Genomic DNA, 27,190 nt, shown 5'->3' with positions numbered 1-27,190 from the left:
AGCATTGTCCACAAGTTCTCAATGGGGTTTAAGTCAGGACTTTGGGAAGGCCATTCGAAAACCTTAGTTCTAGCCTGATTTAGCCATTCCATTACCACTTTTGATGTTTGTTTGGGGTCATTGTCCTGTTGGAACACCCAACTGCGCCCAAGACCCAATCTTCGGGCTGATGACTTTAGATTATTTTGAAGAATTTGAAGGTAATCCTCCTTCTTCATTATCCCATTTACTCTCTGTAAAGCACCAGTTCCATTGGCAGCGAAACAGCCCCACAGCATAATACTACCACCATCGTGCTTGACGGTAGGCATGGTGTACTTGGGGTTAAAGGCCTCACCTTTCCTCCTCCAAACATATTTCTGGGCATTGTGGCCAAACAGCTCGATTTTTGTTTCGTCTGACCAAAGAACTTTCCTCCAGAAGGTCCTATCTTTGTCCATGTGATCAGCAGCAAACTTTAGTTGAGCCTTAAGGTGCCGCTTTTGGAGCAAGGGCTTCCTTCTCGACAGCCTCTCAGTCCATGGAGATGCAAAACACGCTTGACTGTGGACACTGACACCTGTGTTCCAGCAGCTTCTAATTCTTGGCAGATCTGCTTTTTGGTGATTCTCGGTTGAATCTTCACCCTCCTGACCAATTTTCTCTCAGCAGCAGGTGATAGCTTGCGTTTTCTTCCTGATCGAGGCAGTGACAAAACAGTGCCATGCACTTTATACTTACAAACAATTGTTTGCACTGTTGCTTTTGGGACCTGCAGCTGCTTTGAAATGGCTCCAAGTGATTTTCTTGACTTGTTCAAGCCAATGATTCGCTTTTTCAGATCCATGTATGTATATTTTTGACCCAACAGATTTAATCACTTTTTCTGTTAACCCATAATAAAGTCATAAAAGAACCAAACTTCATGAATGTTTTTTGTGACAAAGAAGTATCCATTCCAATCACCCTATCGGAGAAAAATCAGAGTTGTAGAAATAACTGAAAACTCAAGAGAGCCATGACATTATGTTCTTCACAAGTGTATGTAAACTTTTGACCACAACTGTATATCAATTGGTAGCACTACGTACAGTCATGGGTTGCACTTCCCATCATGCATTTGGGCATGGCTACAGTATCATTTACTGAAAGCTCAACAAATACACTAGATGGCAGTATTTAGTCACAATATCCAAGTCACATTTATCCTTTAAAAATTAAAAGTCTTTCTATCCGTGGATCCCTCTCACAGAAAGAATGTTAATAATGTAAATGCCATCTTGAGGATTTATTGTCATAATAAAAAAATACAGTACTTATGTACTGTATGTTGAATGTGTATATTCATCCGAGTTTTATTCATTTTTTTCTTAATGCATTGCCAAAATGTATCTGATCGGGAAAAATTATCGGGAATGATTGGAATTGCATCGAGAACAAAAAAAAAAGCAATCGGATCGGGAAATCTCGGATTCGACAGATACTCAAACTAAAACGATCGGGAGCAAAAAAAACATAATCGGAACAACCCTATTTGCAAGTATTTGCAAGTCTTGGTCTGTTTTGTTCAGTTGAAGTCAACTTTTCAACTGGCTAAATATTTGCCTCATAAAATAAGTCAGAGTTTGGCATTCTTTCCATTTTGCATTATTTTTAAGGATACCAATTCGCTTCCACATGGGGTTATGGGAACCCTTTTATGTCCAACCCACTCTGCTTGCAGTATAGTGTTTTACGGAGGAGGAATGTTAATACGATTGTGGCATCTTGCTCAAGAGGATTACATATACATGAATATGAAAATGTGACATTGTGTGTGTGTTTAGCTGTGTGAGTGCTTGTATTTCTGGCCTGCTTTGGAGATGAGCATGCATCAATGCAGCACAGTTTAAGCTTTTGCATTTAACATTACGTAGGAGGTAAAGTTGAGTGGTAAAAACTAATTGGTATTAACAAAACAGTGCAGGAATAAACAAGAAGCAAGTAGAATATACATTAAGTACTGAGTGTTAAGTACTTTTTATAACTGTATGTCAGTGCTGATGTCTTTTTAAGGCAGGTACATGCAATAGTGTCAAGACCAATTGCACACAATGTTACGATTTTCCATTACTTTTAATTAAGACTTACTCAGCAGGTGAAAATTCCAGGCAGATTACTTTGTAAAATGTGGAGAGTCAGCACATTTTTTGCCCCCAGCTGAACAGATACAGCCTTTCGCTGCTCAAACAAACAAACAAACAAACAAACAAAAAATCATAACTTTCATGCTCAGTGAACCTAAGTTGTTGCACATTAGATGGAATTAAAAACCTGTTAAGCAGGTAAATTGAAAATGTACAGTGGCATTAAAATATCTGAACCTTTTGGAATTTCTCACATTTCAGCATAAAATTACAATCAAATGTGATCTGATCTTTTTCAAAATCACACCGACGAAAAAAAAACTGCTTTCACTAAAACCATCCAAACATTTATAGGTTTTCAGGGCTGTCAAAATTATCGTGTTAACGGGCGGTAATTAATTTTTAAAATTAATTTACCGTATTTTTCGGACTATAAGTCGCAGTTTTTTTCATAATTTTACTGGGGGTGCGACTTATACTCAGGAGCGACTTATGTGTGAAATTATTGACACATTATTAGATCATTTCACATGTTTCTTTGATGTTTTGGAGTGACACTGATGGTTTGGTAAACTTGTTAGCATGTTCTTTATGCTATAGTTATGTGAATAACTCTTAATAGCTATGTTACATTGGCATACCGGCCACGTTCGCATTTTGTTGTTCATGTATCATGTAACATTATCATACTGTTTATTTATTTCAATGTTGTTCTCGATTGTATTTTTATTTTAAATTGCCTTTCAAGATGACACATCTGCTCTATGTGTTGGATTTTATCAAGTAAATTTCCCCCAAAAATGCGACTTATACTCCAGTGCGACTTATATATGTTTTTTTCCTCTTTGTTGGGCATTTTATGGCTGGTGCGACTTATACTCAGGTGCGACTTATAGTCCGAAAAATACGGTAGTTAAATTATTTGACGCAATTAACGCACAAATGCCCCCGCTCAAACAGATTAAAATGACAGCACAGTGAAATGTGTACTTGTGTTTTTCGGAGTTTTGTTGCCCTCTGCTGGCGCTTGAGTGCGACTGATTTTATGGGCTTAAGCACCCATGAACATTGTGTAAGTAATTATTGACATCAACAATGGCGGGCTACTAGTTTATTTTTTGATTGAAAATTTTACAAATTTTAGTAAAATGAAAACATTAAGAGGGATTTTAATATAAAATTTATATAACTTGTTCTAACATTTATCTTTTAAGAACTACAAGTCTTTCTATCCATGGATCGCTTTAACAGAATGTTAATAATGGTAATGCCATCTTGTTGATTTATTGTTATAATAAACAAATACAGTACTTATGTACCGTATGTTGAATGTAAATATCCATCTTGTGTCTTATCTTTCCTTTCCAACATTAATTTACAGAAAAATATGGCATATTTTTTAGATGGTTTGAATTGCGATTAATTAATTTTAAGCTGTAATTAACTCGATTAAAAAATTTAAATCGTTTGACACCCCGAGTTTTCATATTTTAAGGAGGATAGCATGCAAACAATGACAGAAGGAGGAAAAAAAGGTAAGTGAATCCTCACATTTAATATTTTGTGGCCTCCCCTTTGGCAGCAATAACTTAAACCAGACACTTCCTGTAGCTGCGGATCAGTCTAGCACATCGATCAGGACTAATTTTGGCCCATTTTTCTCGACAAAACTGCTGTAGTTCAGTCAAATTCCTGGGATGGCTGGCATGAATCGCTATCTTTAGGTCATGCCACCGCATCTCAATGGGGTTCAAGTCTGGACTTTGACTTGGCCACTCCAGAACGTGTATTTTGTTCTTTTGAAACCATTCTGAAGTTGATTTATTCTGCGTTTTGGATCATTGTCTCGTTGCTGCATCCATCGTCTTTTTTAGTTTCAGCTGTCTGACAGACGGCCTCAGGTTTTCCTGCAAAACATCCTGATAAATTCATTCTGTCATTAATGATTGCAAGTTGTCCAGGCCCTGAGGCAGCAAAACAGCCCCAAATCATGATGCTCCCTCCGCCATGCTTCACGGTGGGGATGAGGTGTTGATGTTGGTGAGCTGTCCTGTTTTTCCTCCACACATGGCGTTTTGTGTTACTCCCAAACAATTCACATTTGGTTTCATCAGTCCACAAAATATTTTGCCAAAACTTCTGTGGAGTGTCCAAGTGCCTTTTTGCTAACATTAAACGAGCAACAATGTTTGTTTTAGACAGCAGTGCCTCCGTGGAGTCCTACCATGAACACCATTCTTGGCCTTAGTTTTATATATAGTTGATGTGTGCTGAGAGATATTGGACTGTGCCAGTGATTTCTATAAGTCTTTACCAGACACGCTCGGGTTCTTTTTTTTACCTCTCTGAGTATTCTGCGCTGAACCGTTGGCATCATCTTTGGTGGAGGGCCACTTCTTGGGAGAAAAGCAACAATGCCAAACTCTCTCCATTTGCTGACAACTTCTCTGACTGTTGATTGATGAACATCCAGACTTTTAGAGATGGTTTTGTATCCTTTCCAAGCTTTAAACAAATCAACAATCCTTGATCGCAGGTCTTCAGACAGCTCTTTTGACCGAGCCATGATGCACATCAGACAATGCTTCTTATCAAAACAATTCATACCAGGTGTGTGTTTTATAGTGGGCAGGGCAGCTTTAGACCACTCATCAGTGATTGGGCTCACGCCTGACTTAAATTGTTTGGTAAAAATAAGTTTCAATAACTCTTTAAGTCTTCTTAGGCAGAGGGTTCACTTACTAATTTTCCCCCTTGTGTCATTGTTTTCACGCTATCCTCTAGAAAATGTGAAAACCTGTACAGTGGGGCAAATAAGTATTTAGTCAACCACTAATTGTGCGAGTTCTCCCACTTGAAAATATTAGAGAGGCCTGTAATTGTTAACATGGGTAAACCTCAACCATGAGAGACAGAATGTGGGGAAAAAAAAAACTGAAAATCACATTATTTGATTTTTAAAGAATTTATTTGCAAATCATGGTGGAAAATAAGTATTTGGTCAATACCAAAAGTTCATCTCAATACTTTGTTATGTACCCTTTGTTGGCAATAACTGAGGCCAAACGTTTTCTGTAACTCTTCACAAGCTTTTCACACACTGTTTCTGGTATTTTGGCCCATTCCTCCATGGAGATCTCCTCTAGAGCAGTGATATTTTGGGCCTGTCGTTGGGCAACACGTACTTTCAAGTCCCTCCACAGATTTTTTTATGGGGTTTGGATATGGAGACTGCCTAGGCCACCCCAGGACCTTGAAATGCTTCTTACGAAGCCACTCCTTTGTTGCCCTGGCTGTGTGTTTGGGATCATTGTCATGCTGAAAGACCCAGCCACGTCTCATCTTCAATTCCCTTGCTGATGGAAGGAGATTTTCATTCAAAATCTCTCGATACATGGCCCCATTCATTCTTTCCTTTACACAGATCAGTCGTCCTGGTCCTTTGGCAGAATAACAGCCCCAAAGCATAATATTTCCACCCTCATGCTTCACAGTAGGTATGGTGTTCTTCGGATGCAATTCAGTAATCTTTCTCCTCCAAACACGAGAACCTGTGTTTCTACCAAAAAGTTCTATTTTGGTTTCATCTGACCATAACACATTCTCCCAGTCCTCTTCTGGATCATCCAAATGCCCTCTAGCGAACCGCAGACGGGCCTGGACGTGTACTGGTTTAAGCAGGGGGACACGTCTGGCAGTGCATGATTTGAGTCCCTGGCGGCGCATTGTGTTACTGATAGTAGCCTTTGTTACTGTGGTCCCAGCTCTCTGTAGGTCATTCACTAGATCCCCCGTGTGGTTCTGGGATTTTTGCTTATCGTTCTTATCATTTTGATGCCATGGGGTGAGATCTTGCATGGAGCCCGAGATCGAGGGAGATTATCAGTGGTCTTGTATGTCTTCCATTTTCTAATAATTGCTCCCACAGTTGATTTCTTTACACCAAGCGTTTTACCTTTTGCAGATTCAGTCTTCCCAGCCTGGTGCAGGTCTACAATTTTGTCTGTGGTGTCCTTCGACAGCTCTTTGGTCTTGGCCATAGTGGAGTTTGGAGTGTGACTGACTGAGGTTGTGGACAGGTGTCTTTTATACCGTTAATGAGTTAAAACAGGTGCCATTAATACAGGTAATGAGTGGAGCCTCGTTAGACCTCGTTAAAAGAAAGTTAGACCGCCAGAAATCTTGTTTGTAGGTGACCAAATACTTATTTTCCACTATAATTTGGAAATTATTTAAAAATCAAACAATGTGATTTTCTATTTTTTTTTTCACATTCTGGTTGAGGTTTACCCATGTTGACAATTACAAGCCTCTCTAATCTTTTCAAATAGGAGAACTTGCACAATTGGTGGTTGACTAAATACTTATTTGCCCCACTGTAAATGTTATTGAAGGCATACACACTTGTTTATTTGTTTTACATATCCTAAAATCTATTCTGCAAGGTATGAAATGTTTGTAATCCGATTACTCGATTATTCGAACTAACTAATCAATAGATTAATCGATTACCTAAAGAATCGACAGCTGCAGCCCTAATCCTATGCATTAAAAAAGGCAGTACACAAAATGTATGTTTAAACATGTTTATTCATCCACGTGAAAATTATAAAGTTCCAAACTAACATAATTATCGGTTTTAAAAAAAAATCATGTAGTATAGTGATTATCATTATCTTAACCCATTTTATCCCGAATTTTCCCCAGACATGCAAACTACCAAACCGGGTTGCCCCCTTTCAGTAATCAATAATAAAGAAAAAAATAATTTAAAAAAATATTATTGTTTTCTGGTCACTATTGTGACCGGCGGGTTGAAATGGGTTAATGCCAAACAATTTAAAATGACTTGTGACAATTTTTATAATAATGAATGGAAACAGCTTCTTTCCAAAAATATCATTAAGAAATTCCTCATGACAGCTATCGAAAAGAAAAGCAAAGAAACGAGGCAAGTTTGCCCTCTAAATGAGTCCAGTCACCTTTTTCATGCTTTCATTTGTTCCACTTGCGGACCCTGTCAGTCTTCATTTGTTCTTTATTTGCGTTTGGACAGCCCCTCTTAGAAACAGGCTGCTCCTGTAATGAGAAAAGACACACACACAAAAAAATTGTACGATACACTGTTAACTACTTGCGTGTCAATGAGCAACACTTGACAGTAGGGCTGCAACTAATGTTTATTTTTTATAATCAATTAATCGGACGATTAACTCATTCACTTCCAGCCATTTTCACCGGAGCAAGGCACTTCGCTCCTGGCTGTTTTACTGGATTTTGACTGATTTTGCAAGGCCCACAGAAAATTCTGTTCTATTGCTATATCCAAATGGAACCCACCAAAAGAAAGATTAGGCTGTCTTCTTCCAGCAGAAAAAAAGGAAGTTCATATCTTTTTCCATTCTTTAGAAATCAGCATTAGAAAATAGCTTAGTTTTAACCAATTTTCCAATTTCTGATGAAAAAACGGAGAAATTGAGCTTTTTGTGAAAGCATTACATTTCAAACATAACTTGACTTTCAAGTGCGTACGACACAAGAAAAAAAGTCTTAAATAGGATTATTATGTGAACTAGAATCATATTTTGAGACGATTCGACTTTATGCAACAATTTAGCAAAGCACAGATGACGAGAAATTAGTCTTTTAATCTGCCGGTTAGCCACGCCTACCATTATAGGGCTCTAGCGTCCCCAACAGGTGGAGGACGTCAGCGAAGTCACGATTTCATCTGATTTAGTATGCAGCCCATTGAGGGGGTATTATTCAGGACGAGGAAAACGTGACGAAGAGAGCCGCAAAATGTCATTTTTTTCAGTTTCTCTACTCCAATGTTGTCACGGATAACTTAAAAAATTAATTTAATTACTGATTACACCTCAAAAAAGTAATCTAGTTACTTTACTGATTACTTTATTATCAAAGTAACTAAGTTACTTTAAAAGTAACTTATTAGTTACTTTTTACCAATTTTTCTCCTTTTGCTGCCTCAACATAAAAATAACAGAAAAATGTCATCATGTGTAATTGAGTTTTTCACATAAGGCTTAATCTTTGAGTTAGCGGGGGTTTAATAACTCGACCACCATTGACTCGCCCTAGCTTAGCCATTCCGGAGCCCTAAAACTAATAAATAACTGACAAACTGCACGAAATTTGTTTAAATCAACTCTAATGACTAATTAAACCCCCGCTAACGCCAAGATTAAGCCTAATGTAAAAAATTCTGAACTTCCCCTTTGAAATAAAGACCTAGCCGTTAAAATGTTGTCTATAAAAGTTGTAAAGCAATAAAACAAAGAACAAAAATGAATGAAATGAACAAAAATCCGACAACGTAAAGTTTTCATAATGGGTCAAAATCATTTTTCGAACAGATCATCTGACTAGCACCTTGGAGGCTATGCTTTGCTTAGCCAAAACTACACCAGAGGAGGCAAGATAGACATTTAGAATTTCTTTAAACCTAAGCTTTCAAACGCTACCAGCAACAACTTGAACGGTTGATTGAACTCGAACAGTGTCAATATACAGTGCCTTGCAAAAGTATTCGGCCCTCTTGAACCTTGCAACCTTTCGCCACATTTCAGGCTTCAAACATAAAGATATAACATTTTAATTTTTTGTCAAGAATCAACTACAAGTGGGACACAATCGTGAAGTGGAACAACATTTATTGGATAATTTAAACTTTTTTAACAAATAAAAAACTCAAAAGTGGGGCGTGCAATATTATTCGGCCCCCTTGCGTTAATACTTTGTAGTGCCACATTTTGCTCCAACTACAGCTGCAAGTCGCTTGAGGTATGTTTCTATCAGTTTTGCACATCGAGAGACTGACATTCTTGCCCATTCTTCCTTGCAAAACAGCTCGAGCTCAGTGAGGTTGGATGGAGAGTGTTTGTGAACAGCAGCCTTCAGCTCTTTCCACAGATTCTCAATTCTCTGGATTCAGGTCTGGACTTTGACTTGGCCATTCTAACACCTGGATACGTTTATTTTTGAACCATTCCATTGTAGATTTGGCTTTATGTTTTGGATCATTGTCCTGTTGGAAGATAAATCTCCGTCCCAGTCTCAGGTCTTGTGCAGATACCAACAGGTTTTCTTCCAGAATGTTCCTGTATTTGGCTGCATCCATCTTCCCTGTCCCTGCTGAAGAAAAGCAGGCCCACACCATGATGCTGCCACCACCATGTTTGACAATGGGGATGGTGTGTTCAGGGTGATGAGCTGTGTTGCTTTTACACCAAACATATCGTTTTGCATTGTGGCCAAAAAGTTCAATTTTGGTTTCATCTAACCAGAGCACCTTCTTCAACATGTTTGGTGTGTCTCCCAGGTGGCTTGTGGCAAACTTTAAACGACACTTTTTATGGATATCTTTGAGAAATGGCTTTCTTCTTGCCACTCTTCCATAAAGGCCAGATTTGTGCAGCATACGACTGATTGTTGTCCTATGGACAGACTCTCCCACCTCAGCTGTAGATCTTTGCAGTTCATCCAGAGTGATCATTGGCCTCTTGGCTGCATCTCTGATTAGTTTTCTCCTTGTTTGAGAAGAAAGTTTGGAAGGACGGCCGGGTCTTGGTAGATTTGCAGTGGTCTGATGCTCCTTCCATTTCAATATGATGGCTTGCACAGTGCTCCTTGAGATGTTTAAAGCTTGGGAAATCTTTTTGTATCCAAATCCGGCTTTAAACTTCTCCACAACAGTATCTCGGACCTGCCTGGTGTGTTCCTTGGTTTTCATAATGCTCTCTGCACTTTAAACAGAACCCTGAGACTATCACAGTGCAGGTGCATTTATACGGAGACTTGATTACGCACAGGTAGATTCTATTTATCATCATCGGTCATTTAGGACAACATTGGATCATTCAGAGATCCTCACTGAACTTCTGGAGTGAGTTTGCTGTACTGAAAGTAAAGGGGCCGAATAATATTGCACGCCCCACTTTTCAGTTTTTTATTTGTTAAAAAAGTTTAAATTATCCAATAAATGTTGTTCCACTTCACGATTGTGTCCCACTTGTTGTTGATTCTTGACAAAAAAATTAAATTTCATATCTTTATGTTTGAAGCCTGAAATGTGGCGAAAGGTTGCAAGATTCAAGGGGGCCGAATACTTTTGCAAGGCACTGTATATATATATATATATACCCTAATTTTCGCACAATAAGGCGCACCTGACTGTAAGCCGCAGCCCACCAAATTTGGCACGAAAACGGCATGTGTTCATAGATAAGTCGCATAGGACTATAAGCCGCAGCTGTCCTCACTGTATCATGGGATATTTACACCAAAAGATATTAACCAGTACAACCTTATTTGACAGCGGCATCATACGACCGACTGTCATAAGACCAAATGAACCATCATTAAACTTTGAACCAATTAGTGCACAGCTTTATTGCATCAAAAAGCTTCATTTGTCCATCACTGCTCCCTTGGGGAAGACAGTCCAACCTCTGCTGCCACCTGCTGTTGACTGTTGTCATCCAACATGCCTCTTAGCATGCATTGCAGCGCTACAGATGTAAATAACAATAAAAAATCATGTTCTGTGCTAAATATTTCTTCAGTTACTGTTCCAATTGTTTCGTCAATTGCTAGTTATGGTATTTGCTAACACTTTATTTGACAGTGGTGCCATAAGACTGTCATTACACAATCATAATTATGACTTGTCTCTGTCCTTAGCATTCATGAATGCTTATAACAGATGTCATTAAGTGTTATCCGGCAAATGATGAATGGATGCAAAAGATCCAAGATAGGCAGAAATTGAGTTAGTGACATAATTTGCCAAATGACACTTAATGACATAAGCATTCAGTAATGTCCATGATAGTGTCATGTCATAATTTTGATGATCTTATGACAGTCTTATGACACCACTGTAAGCCACAGGTATCAACGGTATATTTTATATATATATATATATATATATATATATATATATATATATATATATATATATATATATATATATATATATATATATATTAGGGCTGTCAAATGATTAAAAATTTTAATGGAGTTAATTACAGCTTAAAAATTAATGAATCGTAATTAATCGCAATTAATCACAATTCAAACCATCTATAAAATATGCCATATTTTTCTGTAAATTATATATATATTCTGTAAAATAAATTGTTGGAATGGAAAGATAAGACACAAGATGGATATATACATTCAACATACGGTACATAAGGACTGTAGTGGGCATTTCACTCTACTGTCATTTAAATCTGTCTATGCTGTCCTCACTCCGAAGCGTCTACTTTTTCCAAAGCTAGACAGCTAGTGAACGAGGCCTTAATAATCAGACTTCTTCCTTTTTCATCTGATTTATTAATAAAATGGCCTCAAACCATTGTCCTCTTTAGACTGTCGTAAAACTACAAAAAACATTACACAAGCATTGCATTAGCGACAACGTTAGCTTAGCATGCTATACAGGTTCACTAAACATAAACAAAAGGCGTCTCATACAAAAAATTTTACATTACGCTTACGTACATAATATGTACATTATTTACAACAACGATACTTACAGACAAATCTTGTTCAAGGATCTTATAAGCACAACATTACGACGTAGGCGTCAGCCCGAGACGTCGTGCAGACATATTGAACTGGCAAGAAAACAATAAACCATGTCGCAAAGCGACCACAAGAGTTCGCTGTTAGACAGCACAAAAAGCCTTGCTGTAACACTTACCAAAAGGCAGAATACTGTCTGAGCGGGACATGTGCGTTAATTGCGTCAAATATTTTAACGTGATTAATTTAAAAAATTAATTACCGCGCGGTAACGCGATAATTTTGACAGCCCTAATATGTATATATATATATATATATATATATATATATATATATATATATATATATATATATATATATATATATATATATATATATATATATATGTATACATCGTAATTTTCGGATATATATACACACACAGTATTGGCCAAACGTTTGGAGACACCTCAAAGGTGGATACTTTGAAGAATATAGAATACAAAACCTGTTTTCAGTTATTTCACTTTTTTTTGCCATTTCACATGTTCGTTCATAGTTTTGATGTCTTCAGTGAGAATTTACAATAGTAGTGAAAATATATAAAATGCAAAAATGACAGTGTCCTAACTTTTGACTTTTGTTTCAGTCTTCAACGTGCTTTTCCTCCAGTCCCACAAATGTAAAACTCTGCCTATGATTACAAACTCTAAGTATAAAATGTACATAATTACACATATTATAAAGGCTGGTTACAAACTGTAGAAGTGCTGGCTGTCTCGTTACCTGTCGGCTTTGTTTCCAGTTTTTTCGCATTGTGCTGTAATTCCAAGTGCTTCCTTGTTGGATTACATGTCGAGTTTTTAGCGTACGACAGTCTTTCTGAGCCAGCGCGGAGTTTGCAACACACAGAGATTTTTTTTTTTCATCTTTACTGGACGGATATGTGAAGTAATTGCTCTATCTCCAGTGAGCAAATGCAGCCGTTTGTTGTTTGTTGTATCTCTCCGGCTCCTTTACTGTTAGCATCCGGATAGGTAGCCAACTAGCCATGCTATGTTGTTGACCGTCGTGGCTGACGGCACGCACGCACACAGCATGGTAATACACGTGACCCGTTTTTTTCCCGATGAGAAAACGTGAGATGTGATGTCACTCCCAAACTCAAGAGCAGTATTTTCTATTCAAATGCTCTTCGTACATGACTACAGTAGTCTTCATTCTACATACAGTATGAAGCAACAACAAAATAGTAACGCACAGGCAGCGAGGAAACTAACTTTAATCAGATTACTGGCTTGGAAAAATGAACGAGTTAGATTGCTCGTTACTGAAAGAAAGTAATCAGATTACACTGCTAACAGCACATAATCAATCTAACTCTCGACAAATTGTGTTGAAATTCGCTCCCCCGGCCAAGACGCATGGAAACAGCGACAGCCAAAACAAGTGCCGCTCGGCCAATGCTACCCCCGCGCGCGCGCCAACCGGGAAGGCAGAACTTCGCGCGTTCTCTCTGACATTAACCCTTTGTACTGACTCGATGTTCAAAAAGTTTGAAAAAGACTCGCTGAAAGCAGGATGACAATTTATTCGTCGACAATGGTCAAAAACAAGGCAAAAACACGACAGAGGGACAATTCTGGATCCAAAATGAGGCTTCATGTTTCCGAGCAGCAAAATCTGTGTTATCTCAGTGTCTAGTCTTGGTGAAGCGGGCCGTGTCGAAGGTGTGTCCGAAGGTGCGTCTGGGTGTTGTTTTTGGGTCTTCCCCTCTGTGGCCGGTTTTGGGCGGCTTAGGTTCGTGCGCGGATGGAACGCCCGCTATCAACTTTGTTGTCCGGGCTGTCCCTACTTGTTTTAGGACAAAGCGCTTTGTCCTTGGAGTTTGCTGGGAGAGCTGATTGCAAGAGTAGGTGCGTCAATCTTGTTCGTGACGCATGCGTTGGGCTTCTGTGATAAGATGGCATTGTGTATCTCTTCTATTTTTTCTCATTAAACTATGGTGTGCTATTTATTTTATATTAGTAGTGCAGTCCTACCATAAATATGAAAATGATACTATTTCCTGATTAATTATATTGCGTGTGTTAGAGTAATGCAAACAGTTAGACGGTGCCTACGAGAAACTGTACCATTTTTCTCATCTCCCCCTATTTAGCCCGGATAAGGTGATTCACTTTACTGTGTCAAAGGGTATGTAGTGGAGTCTGCTTAAACAATAGTTAGATGAATGTGTTAGACTAATGCAAACAATTATATGGTGTGTGCGATGACGGTACCTTTTCCCTTCAATTGTAATATGATTTAGCAACCCAACAGCAGCAGCAATTGCAGCGTTTAACACTCTCTCGCCCTAATCACTGACATGGGCAAACAGCCTTACATTACACACAAACAAGGACCCAAACAGGACTGGTCATAGCTGCCGGCAAAAATTGATTATCAAATGTGTTGCCAACTAATTTATTAATCGATTTTAATTGATTAGTTATTGCCGCCTTATTTGACAGATTTTGCTAAAGATTCTTGTCCTGTTTTGTTCAGTTGAAGTCAAAGTGGAACTCTCTCTCCTGGAAAAAGAAAAAGAAGTGGATGGCCTTTCACCTAATGGCAAGGCCAGTCCTTTCGCAGACTACAGACCCAACGGTGCTCTGGGACACAGCTCGGACGACGACTCCACCTTGCTCCATGTTTACCACAAATCACGCGACTATGTGGAAGCCTCTGTCTGTCATGTCAAGGATCTGGAAAATGGACAGTGAGCAATGGAAATCTTAAGTTTGAAGCCATAATCAAACAAAGAAAATATAACTGAAGTCAGCGTATGATTGTTCTTTTACAGGATGCGAGAGGTTGACTTGGGAAGTGGTAGAGCATTGCTAATTAAAGAACATGGAGAGTTCTCAGCAATGGGCCACAAGTGTCCGCACTACGGCGCACCACTGGTCAAAGGTAAAGAACCCATCTTAAAGGGACAGAAAACACCTTGTATAAATAACCTTCATGCAGTGTTGTTTTTGGCAGCCCTTTTAATTGCCGTCTTAGTCTTTTGGACGAAAATACTTACAGTGGGGCAAATAAGTATTTAGTCAACTACCAATTGTGCAAGTTCTCCTACTTTAAAATATTAGAGGGGCCTGTAATTGTCAACATGGGTAGACCTCAACCATGAGAGACAGAATGTGGAGAAAAAAAAAAACAAAATCACATTGTTTGATTTTTAAAGAATTTATTTCCAAATTACAGTGGAAAATAAGTATTTGGTCACCTACAAACAAGCAAGATTTCTGACTGTCAAAGAGATCTAACGAGGCTCCACTCGTTACCTGTATTAATGGCACCTGTTTTAACTCATTAACGGTATAAAAGACAACTGTCCACAGTCACACTCCAAACTCCACTATGGCCAAGACCAAAGAGCTGTCGAAGGACACCAGAGACAAAATTGTAGACCTGCACCTGTCAGGGAAACGCGGGAAGGCAGGTGGTGTGTGGACCCAAATGCAGGGAAAGGAGACGAGGCAGATTGACGGTGCAAAATGATTTAATTATGGTAAGCAAAAAACAAAGTACCAACAAATAATGATGAGATTCAAAAAAGAAAAAAGCGGCAAACAAAACTCAGGTTACTAACAAAAGGCTAGGTATCAAAACTTACTGAGGGGAACACGAGGGCTTGGATAGATGCGAGAATGCTGACCAGAACTTGGACATGGACGTCGACAGACTTTGACAATGACGCAACAAGGAGTGAAAAGAAAATGGGAGCTTATATACACACACGCAGACAAGGGGTAACGAGACAACAAGGAACAGGTGAGCACAGGAGGATACACTAGGAGGAGGCACATCAGGTGAAATCAATGGGCAATCACAGGGACAAGTCATACTAGGAGAAAACAAACACAAAACCTAACAGCACCAGGCTGGGAAGACTGAATCTGCAATAGGTAAAACGCGTGGTGTAAAGAAATTAACTGTGGGAGCAATTATTAGAAAATGGAAGACATACAAGACCACTGATAATCTCCCTCGATCTCGGGCTCCATGCAAGATCTCACCCCGTGGCGTCAAAATGATAACAAGAACGTTGAGCAAAAATCCTAGAACCACACGGAGGGACCTAGTGAATGACCTACAGAGAGCTGGGACCACAGTAAAAAAGGCTACTATCAGTAACACAATGCGCCGCCAGGGACTCAAATCCTGCAAAGCCAGACGTGTCCCCCTGCTGAAGAAAGTACACGTCCAGGCCCGTCTGCGGTTCACTAAAGAGCATTTGGATGATCCAGAAGAGGACTGGGAGAATGTGTTATGGTCAGATGAAATCAAAATATAACTTTTTGGTAGAAACACAGGTTCTCGTGTTTGGAGGAGAAAGAATACTGAATTGCATCCGGAGAACACCATACCCACAGTGAAGCATGGGGGTGGAAACATCATGCTTTGGGGCTGTTTTTCTGCAAAGGGACCAGGACGACTCATCAGTGGAAAGAAAAGAATGAATGGGGCTATGTATCCAGAGATTTTGAGAGAAAATCTCCTTTCATCAGCAGGGGCATTGAAGATGAGACGTGGCTGGGTCTTTCAGCATGACAATGATCCCAAACACACAGCCAGGGCAACAAAGGAATGGCTTCATAAGAAGCATTTCAAGGTTCTGGAGTGGCCTAGCCAGTCTCCAGATCTCAACCCCATAGAAAATCTGTGTAGGGAGTTGAAAGTCTGTGTTTCCCAACGACAGCCCCAAAATGGTTTTTCACTTATCTCGGCTGCTTCTGGTCCCCATTAACCGCGAAAAACGAGGGATCACTCTACTCGCATTTGGTTTACTAGAATAGTACCAACATTGATCAAATGTCTGCCCCCTAGTTGTTTTGCCAATTCCTGAAAATACCGTCTTTTATTTACATTTTTCTCCAATATTACACACATCAGAATAGTACTGTTTCCCCCCCCTAATTTACTTACTAAGATTCCTTCTGGTGGGATGCACATAATAAAGGTGTTGTCTGTCCTATTAAGAAATAACTTCACTTGAGCCAAAAATGTGTTGTGTGGTTAAAGGTGTGCTGTCAAAGGGACACGTGCGCTGCCCGTGGCACGGCGCTTGTTTCAACATCGCAACAGGCGACATCGAAGACTTTCCCGGCTTGGACAGCCTGCCGACCTTCCAGGTGACCTTCCCAGCCGGAACCGTCTCTTAACACATTCCATGCCTTGTCAGAGCATTTGTGTACACACGGCTTATGCTTGTTCGCAACAGGTCAGAGTTGAAAAGGACAAGGTCATCATTCGAGCAAACAAGCAGGTAAAGCCGAATATACAGTGTATCACAAAAGTGAGTACACCCCTCGCATTTCTGCAGATATTTAAGTATATCTTTTCATGGGACAACACTGACAAAATGGCACTTTGACACAATGAAAAGTAGTCTGTGTCCAGCTTATATAGTAAATTTATTTTCCCCTCAAAATAACTCTAAATATAGCCATTAAAGCAGTAATGTGAAGGAATTTCATAACATGCCAAATAGGGTCACAATTAAAGTAATTAAACATTGTCCAACAAATAAAGCATGAAAAAAATAATTTATATGTTGTATATTTCACAAAATAATCGCGTTTCCGAAGTTCGAGCCTGAAAGGGGACGAACCCGGAAGTGATACGTCACACCGGGAACAGCGATGGCAGCTCCATACGTACGGCCGCCATACAAAGCCCTTCAAACAATGATTCAAACAGCGATAGAAGCGATAGATCGCGCGCAAGGGAGGAGATCCAAGTTTTTGAAGAGTTGGAGGAAGAAGAGGAGCTTGGAATTTAATGTTGGACCTAACATGTATTAGCCAGACGCTAATCAGGATTCAAACAATGTGCCTAGACTACCTGACATGGAATGGAAACAAGAACCATCGAGATTACAACATTGGTAAGATATAGGCTGTTATTATTTTCATGATTTGAAGATGCAGGCATTTGCACATAATTTTATGTTTTTGTCTATACGATGACATTGTTAAAAAAAAAAAAAAAAAAATCAGACGTCATGTTCATTTTGGCAGATCCGGCAGTTCTCGTGCATATAAAATAATAATATAAAAACGTTGGGGAGAAAGAAGGAGATGAGTCGTTGATGGCTTTCTCCACTTTACTGTGGCAACAATAAGAAAACAAAATAATAGCGGACTGCCGCGAAGTTTTGCTTCTCGCTGATCTCCTCCTCGCCTCCTCCTACTCCAGCGTCTCTTAAACGGATCGTGCATAGTGTCTTGTTATGAGCTTTTTGTTTACAAATGTATCGAACACACGACGTGCTGACAACTTTATTTCTTTATTAACACATGGAGTTAACAGTACAACACAGCTCGGGAGGAAGTGGCGTCTAATGGCGTGAGGAAATGTATTTTTTTCACACAAGCGAACAGATTACAAAGCACCACTTCAGTGTTGTCCCGAGACTATATTTCCCATGATTCACTGCGTGACCCGTGCGCTCGCTGATTCGCTGCCAGACATTAAAAGGAACACGCTTGTTGGGGTCACCTGTCAGCGGCTCTCGTACTGTAAAAGACAAACTAGAAGGCTATCAAGCGATCACCGTGAAAGAAACGCTGAACCGTACAAATGCAATGCAATGCTTGAAGCATGAAAGTGGAAATACATAATATAAATAAATGTGCACAAACTCACCGGCGGTGTGTGTCTCTTACAGCAACATGACCGTGAATTACCGCGACGCCGACCCGCCTATATGCACATCCACACCCCTTTCCCGATTGACAGTGGATTAACCCTTTCGGACAAGATAGTAGATGACGCACAATTTAAACACGCTTAACCTAGCGAACGCAACAACAACTATGATCGGGGATTGCCACGAGTTAACTTTCGGCTAACGTCGCTAGCTTATACTGTTCATTCCACAACAGTTGGCAGCTCTGCTTTGACAAAGTCATCAGTCATCTATCCAAAAATCACACTTACTTTTTGGCAAATCCTTGATCATAAGCAGACCGGTTAAGGAAGCAGGCATCTTTGAAGTGTTTGCAGCAGAGAACACGACTTGATGATGGCGTGAAATTCATTCGCTTCGTGCGAACGAAAGATGTCCATTTACGTGCCTTGCTATCCTTTGGCCACTCATACAACTTTTCGTTTGAGTGAGAACAAAACATTGCCACACACCGCCGTGGCATCTTACCGAGAAGCAATGCAACAAACAATGCTGTTCTATGGCGGACTTCCCTCGCAATTCCCGGTGTGACGTAATTTCCGAAGATTGCTGAAGAAAAGCATTTTCGTTGTCAAGGGCGTTGCTATGGGTTAAACAAAGAATCTGGAAGGGTTGCGTTAAAAAAAATAACGAAAATGTGCTTATAACTGTTTAGCCATTGATATTATTCAAAAACATGGTTGGCCAACCTTACTTCACATTACTGCTTTAATATCCAAACCCCTGGCAACAAAAGTGAGTACACCGCATAGAAACTATGTACAGGGTGACCCAAAAAAAAGTTTGTTACGTCGCAGTGCGTGACGTCACTGGCCCCAAATGCTGAAATTCCAGCGCGTCACTCGTTAGCTTTCCCAACATGTCGTCAGTTCTACCCTTCCTATTTGAACCAGAAAAAGTGAAAAGTGAAGAGCAGGACAGCACTGTCGGTCGTTCACAAGACGAGTTTCAGAGAAAAATGCGTGCAGCAAATACCTGATAAGACAAAAGTTGGGCAAAACTGGTGATGCGAGAGAGTCCTGTTGGGAACTCCGGTTGGGAGCGAGAGTGCATGCTGTTGGGATTTGGGAACTCCGGTTTTATTAGCAGATATTCAATGTAAGCATATTGCATTTTCAAACGTTTTCCCAATACAATTATGTACAGGGTGACCCAAAAAAAAGTTTACACTCAGTTGACTGCTTGTTTAAAAGCCATTGAAACATATCTAAATAGGTCGTCATGCTTAAGTGATTCATTAAGGTCACTCAATGCAGCTGGTAATCTCTCGTCTCTACAATTCCTGTGCTTCTGCTGAAAATGAAGAAAACTTTAGCTGTACCTGAATTGCTGCGTGCCGGTCTGACACCTACTGAGATTGCAGCAAATCTGAGAATATCCAGATGTGCAGTCTACAAAGTTAAAAAGAAGCTGAAAGATACTGGAACAGCCTCACGAAAACCTGGGTCTGGAAGTGCCGATCTGTGCGGACCAAAAAGTTGATTGACAAGGTGATATGTGGCCACCCCAGAGTCCAGATCTCAATCCCCTGGATTATAGCATATGGGCAACTGTGGAGGACAGTGCCTGTAAGAAGCCACAAACTTCTGTGGCAGCCTTGGAGAGGTCCATTGTTAGATCTTGGGAAAAGATGACAGCATCCTACATAAAGAAGACCTGTCAAGCGTTCCGCAGGCGCCTGGAGGCTGTTGTGACACTTAAGGGAGGACACATTGAAAAATAGAGTGTACTGTACATGTTCTTTACAATAATGTATAATTTGGGATTAAATTCTAATTCCAAGATGAATAAACATGGCATTTAAGTTGTATTATGGCAGTGTAAACTTTTTTTTGGGTCACCCTGTACATCCCTAAATGTCCAAATTGAGTACTGCTTGTCATTTTACCTCCTTCCCGCCCGTTGACCTGTTTGTTGACATGCTTTGTTGACATGTTTTCAGCAAACTGTTTGTGGGCTTTCTTGTGTACCGTCTTCAGAATAGGCTTCCTCCTGGGGTGACAGCCATGCACACCAATTTGATGTACGGGCAGGGGTGAAAGTGGGCGGGAACGGTCAGGAACACAGTTCCGGTATAAGATTCAGGGCCAGAACGCAGTTCCGGTATAAAATTCAGGGCCGGAACAGCTACGGTGCTTTGATTCTGAAAATATGACGGCAACTGTCAAAACGCTATGTAAAAATAAAAAAATACGAAGCTGCCACACATGCATTTCATCTCCAGGAAGTAAACAATCTACCAACATCAGATTTACATACACAAGTGTTTACAACAAGCATAATAAAGTGCTTGTGTAGGGTAATCCGTGGCCACCTATATTTATTATTTATTTTATTCCACGGACGGCATGGAGGATTCCCCGGCTGCTGCAGTTATCTGAGTCTGACGATGACGAGTCACGTCAATGTGCGAATGCACGCAGCAAAGCAAGACGCCTGGACTCATTTATCCGTTCAATTGGCTGACATACTGACATGTGATCAACAGAGATAGTTAGCTCTGATTGGTTCAAATTTGCATGTTTTCTGAAACAGCAAAAAATAGATAAAAAAATAAAAGGGCAATGCAACAGAAAATGGATCAAATCTTTAAGAGCAAGGAAAGCGTTAAGGTGGCTTATCATATTCAGTTTTATTTTATTTGCTCTGATGGGGAGGTTCCAAACATTTTAGCTGTCAATATGCACTTTGGACTTATATTTCTTCATTTATGTTTGGCTACTTATTCATTTCCTTATGATTAAAAAAGTCAATGTTTGCACAATCTTCAAATATATTCCATTTCACTCTGTGTAATATGTTGTATTTGTATTTATTTTTCTGAATGTATGTTACCTATATCTTTATTATTAAAAAACAACAAAAAGTAAATGTTTAAATTATCTTCAATTTTAATATACATCCTATGTTCTTAAGTAAAATTCAGATTCGGCATTTAGTATGTGAGGAAATGAGGGAAAATTGAAAAAATACAATTTTGAATGAAAATCAGTTTTTGTATGCGTTATAGAAATAACTGACCAAATCAGTTTTCTTTGCATTTCAGTAGTTTTGACCCCTCCCCCACCACCCAAAAAAATAAAATAAAATAAAAATCAATAGATGAATAGATAAATAAATAAAATTTCTGGCTCCGTGGCGACCTTCACGCCGGGGAGTTCCGGCAAGAAATTCTAACCACTTTCACCCTGTGTACGGAGTATGGTCTGAGCACCAACAGGCTGACCCCCCACCTCTTCAATCCCTACAGCAATGCTGACAGCACTCCTGTAACGAGTCACATGACATTTTGGCGGGAAAATGACGAGCAGTACTCAATTTGGAAATTTAGAGATATACTGTATGTAGTTTCTATGCGGTGTACTCACTTTTGTTGCCAGGGGTTTAGATATTAATGGCTATATTTTGAGTTATTTTGAGGGGAAAATAAATTAACTCTATTATATAAGCTGCACACAGACTACTTTTCATTGAGTCAAAGTGTCATTTTGTCAGTGTTGTCCAATGAAAAGATATATTTAAATATCTGCAGAAATGCGAGGGGTGTACTGACTTTTGTGATACACTGTAAAACGTAGCAGGAACTAATGCCTTGAAATGATTTTTACAACGTTTTTTTAAGGCTCTTCAGACGCAGAAACGTTCAAAAGCCATGGCCCGATGTTCTGCTGTCATAAACTCCAGCACAGCCTTCACTCACGTTCTAATTATCGGTTCAGGTAAGCGTTTCTGAAGCCATACAAATTTACAGATTAGAATGAACTTATTTTTGGACAAAGTGACAAAGAAAAAACAGAATGCGCAGTGGTTTGATGCTTCCTGAACTGAGGTCTCATGAGATGCACTGATGTCTCGCTTGACGTCAGCTGCGACGGCAGGTCAAACTCTGAAGCTCTGTGCAAACTTTTGAGGCATATTTGATATTTTTATTTACATTCCAAATTTGTACAACCTCGTGGTTGTTCCCAGTTAAGAGGTTACACATTTGGCAAGATTCACTATTTATAAATTGTCCAATCAGATTTCTCCGTTATCAGCCTTGTACGACTTTAGACCACAAGGTGTCATGTGATTCAGATTCAGAGATTTATTTGTCATTGACACCAGATCTCACAAGATGACAACAGACGGAACGAAATTCCGTTCGATGAGAAAGCATCGGGACGCTGCAGACTTTGTTCCGTGCCGCCACTTCAATCTCTTCAGAAATTACAGAGCAAGTTACAAGTAGACACGCATATATCATACAACATAGCAGGGGTATGAAACGATGCACAGGTCACGTGCAGGGATTTTTTGTACAATAAAAAAGGAGAACTACCGGTCATGGCTGGAGGAATACATACAGTACATTCCATAACACCAGCGGCAATACAGGGGTATAGCTACATAAACACCCGGTCATTGTGGTGGCACAGGCTTGGTTCCACATCTGCCTTCGTGAACATGTTGTCCTCCCATGTCAAGATGATGGCAGATAGATGCCTTTTTGTCTTTTTGAGGGATTTTGATTCAATTCAATTTTATTTGTATAGACCCTACCCACGTGACGTCACAACTCCTTCCTCCTGACTGGTGCCGCCCAATTGTCCGTCAACACATCATGTTTACCTGTTACGGCTACGTACATTCCTCCTATTTACGACGTGTTTTTCTGTTCGTTAACATTAATAATCAAAATGGTGAAGGCGTGTGTGGCGGTCGGTTGCAGTAACGGAGAAGACGGAGAGACTTGGAAGTTCTACCGGATTCCGAGAGACCCGGAGAGAAGAGAGCGAGATGGGCTGCTGCAATTCGACGAGAAAACTGGGCTCCAAACGATTACCACAGATTATGTAGTAGTCATTTTATATCTGGTAAGATGCATTTAATATATATTTAGAGGGTTTTGGGCTGACAACCACAATTAAGATCATTGCTAGGCTAATCACCGACAACATACACGTACAGTGCTGCTCAAAAGTTTGTGAACCCCCTCAACATTTTGGAATTTTCTATTATTTCAACCTGATTTCCTAATCAATCAATTCAGTAGTTTTTTTTGGTTTTTTTAACAGTTGTGTTGTCGAGACTAAATTAAAAAGAGTTTTCATCAACTGATGTAGGTGCAAAATTGAACTGTTTGGTCACAACCAAAACCGCCATGTCTGGCGAAAAGTCAACACTGCATACCACCAAAAGAACCTTCTCCCAACAGTGAAGCATGGAGGTGGGAATGTCAAGATGTGGGCTTGCTTTTCATCCTCAGGACCTGGACAACTCCACATAGTCCAGGGAATCATGAATTCTGAGGAATATTGTCAAATCCTAGAACATAACCTGACGCCATCTGTTTTGAAGTTAAAGCTTGGCAGAAGGTGGATCATGCAACATGATAATGATCCAAAGCATTCCAGCAATACAACCAAGGAATGGCTGAAAAAGAAGAAGATTCGTGTTCTGGACTGGCCCAGTCAAAGTCCTGACCTAAATCCCATTGAAATGCTGTGGCGGGACCTGAAGCGAGCAGTTCATGCCAGACGCCCATCAAACCTCTCTCAACTGACTGCGTTCTGCAAGGAAGAATGGGCAAAAATCCCCCAAAGTAGATGTGAGAGGCTGATTAGTCACTACAGAAACCGTTTGGTTGAGGTAATCTCTGCAAAAGGAGGCGCAATATCCTATTAACTGAAGGGGTTCACATACTTTTGCACACATGATATCTGAGTTTTTCTTAAATCAACCACTTTTGTTAAATAAAGAATGACAATATAACTATTTCTTTTGTTTCAGTCCATTATTTGGAATGTCAGTATTGTGGATTTGGGTATAACTTAACATTTAATAAGGTTATTTTAGTTTTTTTTACAAAAAATCTGACCATCGCTGTGGGGTTCACAAACTTTCGAGCAGCACTGTATGTGTGTAGTGAGAGTGCTATCGCTAAACCATATAAACATTAAAAGCCCACACACGCCTTCACCATTTTGATTATTAATGTTAACGAGCAGAAAAACACGTCGTAAATAGGAGGAATGTACGTAGCCGTAACAGGGAAACATGATGTGTTGACGGACAATTGGGCGGCACCAGTCAGGAGGAAGGAGTTGTGACGTCACGTGGGTAGGGTCTATAGCCCTATATCACAACAAGGTTGTCTCAAAGGGCTTTACAGAGGTAATATGATACACAGAAAAATTTAATCGTTTTCTAATTGTATTTAACGTTACAGACATAATATGTTACACTCATCCAGAGTCTTTAGTTTTGGCTTAAGGTAGGGTTATCAAATTTATCCCGATAATTAATTTTTAAAAAAATGTATCACGTTAAAATATTTAACGCAATTAATGCATGCGCTGCACGACCCACTCACGCATTGTCGCGCTCAATCTCTAATGGCGCCGTTTTACCTATATAGAGAGCTAAAAGGCAGCGTAAAATGAGTAGAGTGAAATTTGGAAGCCTTTGGAACCTTTTTTTAATTGGCTAAGGCCTTACGATCCCTCTCCCTACGATTAGAAATATCGTGTGGAGCATTGTGGGGAGGCAAGGTAGTAATTGATCTTTTTCTTAACACCCTATGTTATTTCCCAACGCAGAGAAGATATATCAATTGGTAGCACTACGCACAGTCATGGTTGCACTTCCCATCATGCATTTGGGCATGGCTACAGTATCATTTACTGAAAGCTCAACATATACACTAGATGGCAATATTTAGTCACAATATACAAATTCACATTTGTCCAAGAATTACAAGTCTTTCTATCCATGGATCCCTCACAGAAATAATTTTAATACTGTAAATGCCATATTAAGGATTTAATTGTCATAATAAACAAATACAGTACTTATGTACTGTATGTTGAATGTATATATTCGTCCGAGTTTTATTCATTTTTTTTCTTAATGCATTGCCAAAATGTATATGATCGGGAAACATTATGGGGAATGATTGGAATTGAATCGGGAGCAAAAAAAAGCAATCGGATCCGGAAATATCGGGATCGGCAGATACTCAAACTAAAACGATCGGGATTGGGTTGGGAGCGAAAAAAAAACATGATCGGAACAACTCCAACAAAAACTTAGCTTACGTTGGTCTGAACAGGGAGCAGTTGGATTCAGCCATGTGAAATGAGGCAGACTAGAGGGCAGTGTGTCCACCTTAATCAATAAAACAAAATGCAAACACTTTCAAAATAAACCATTACAACGCCACTTTAATTAAACGAATATTCCAAGCAACATAACTTAATTCGAATATTTTTTCCTAATCGAATACTCGAGTTAATCGATTAATCGTTGCAGCACTAAAATCTTATGATGTCGTCACTTAAACATGAAATATTTCACTTTGTGTGTAGTAAATGAAATTGGATAAGTTACTAAGATCACAAAAAGCATATGCATTTGATTGACATATTGCAATCCAAGGAATTACATCAGTGTTGGTCAACGTGTGTGCAGGTCCAGCAGGTCTAGTGTGTGCGGAGACGTTGAGGCAAGAGGGTTTCACTGACCGTATCGTCATATGCACCATGGACAGACATCCTCCCTATGACAGGCCTAAACTGAGTAAGGTTTGTACACACACCCAGGCCATCCAACCAGAGTCATAAACAGTATGATCCAATGAAAAGAGACACGAGCTCATGTAAAAATTGCACAGATGAACATTGTTTTGGTTAGGAGGAATTATAGTCGATACAATTATAGATATGATGGCCTTGATAAAATTCCCAGATTGTTGTTGTTGGATTCCTAAATTGTGGGAGAGAAGTTCCTCCTTTTTATTTGATGGATGCATTCAGCACTAATGCACTAACCTCAGTCCCTAGACAGCACAGCGGAACAGCTGAGGTTGCGCTCCATGGACTTCCTGCAGGACCACGACATTGAATTGCTCACAGAAAAAGAGGTGAGAGGTGGCGAGCTCACAATTAGATGTTCAAAATAGTGATTCCAGACAAATTTAACTTTATTGGTTGAAAGATTATGAATCATTTAATACATAAAATGCATTATGTTATGCAGAACAATTACATGCTCGTCCACTAGATGGCAGAAGGTACAGTGGGGCAAATAAGTACTTAGTCAACCACTTATTGTGAAAGTTTTCCCACTTGAAAATATTAGAGAGGCTTGTAATTGTCAACATGGGTAAACCTCAACCACGAGAGACAGAATGTGGGGGGAAAAAAAACAGAAAATCACATTGTTTGATTTGAATTGAGTCAAATTTGATTATTTGCAAATCATGGTGGAAAATAAGTATTTGGTCAATACTAAAAGTTCATCTCAATACTTTGTTATGTACCCTTTGTTGGCATTAACGGCGGCCAAACGTTTTCTGTAACTCTTCACAAGCTTTTCACACACTGTTGCTGGTATTTTGGCCCATTCCTCCATGCAGATCTCCTCTAGAGCAGTGATATTTTGGGGCTGTCGTTGGGCAACACGGACTTTCAACTCCCTCCACAGATTTTCTATGGAGTTGGGATCTGGAGACTTGCTAGGCCACTGGAGTGGCCTAGCAAGTTTCCAGATCCCCCCCCAAAATTGAAAAAAAAATATATATAAAATTTTTTTTTTTTCTATGCTTGAAAATATTTTTTGGGGGATTGAAACAACTTTTTGGGGGATTCAATGATTTAGACAAAAATGTCCTAATCATAATATGGCCCAAACACAAAAAGGATTGCTTCAATCAAAGAAAACTTTTTCGATGAAAAATTAAGTGTTCAAATGCAAAATTTTCAATTTCAAATATTTTTTCGCATTCAAAAACTTTTTCTATGATTGAAATTTTTCATTTTTTGAATGAAGTGGT

General features: G+C 39.5%; 1 protein-coding gene across 2 annotated transcripts in view; it reads left to right on the top strand.

The window, feature by feature from the left end:
- LOC130913740 (apoptosis-inducing factor 3-like) overlaps window positions 1–27,190 on the top strand; it is an 88,602-nt gene that overhangs the window by 35,001 nt on the left and 26,411 nt on the right. For both annotated transcript variants that reach the window (XM_057832568.1, XM_057832567.1), the window contains exons 3-9: window positions 14,184–14,397; window positions 14,482–14,591; window positions 16,707–16,816; window positions 16,906–16,950; window positions 21,998–22,094; window positions 25,828–25,940; window positions 26,192–26,278. In XM_057832568.1, the coding sequence (XP_057688551.1) occupies window positions 14,184–14,397; window positions 14,482–14,591; window positions 16,707–16,816; window positions 16,906–16,950; window positions 21,998–22,094; window positions 25,828–25,940; window positions 26,192–26,278 (776 nt within the window). The remainder of the gene's footprint in view (window positions 1–14,183; window positions 14,398–14,481; window positions 14,592–16,706; window positions 16,817–16,905; window positions 16,951–21,997; window positions 22,095–25,827; window positions 25,941–26,191; window positions 26,279–27,190) is intronic.

Source organism: Corythoichthys intestinalis, chromosome 3 (assembly GCF_030265065.1).
Source record: "Corythoichthys intestinalis isolate RoL2023-P3 chromosome 3, ASM3026506v1, whole genome shotgun sequence".
NCBI lineage: Eukaryota > Metazoa > Chordata > Actinopteri > Syngnathiformes > Syngnathidae > Corythoichthys > Corythoichthys intestinalis.
The sequence above is the reverse complement of the archived record's forward strand: the minus strand, read 5'-3'. Positions and strand labels throughout refer to the sequence as shown.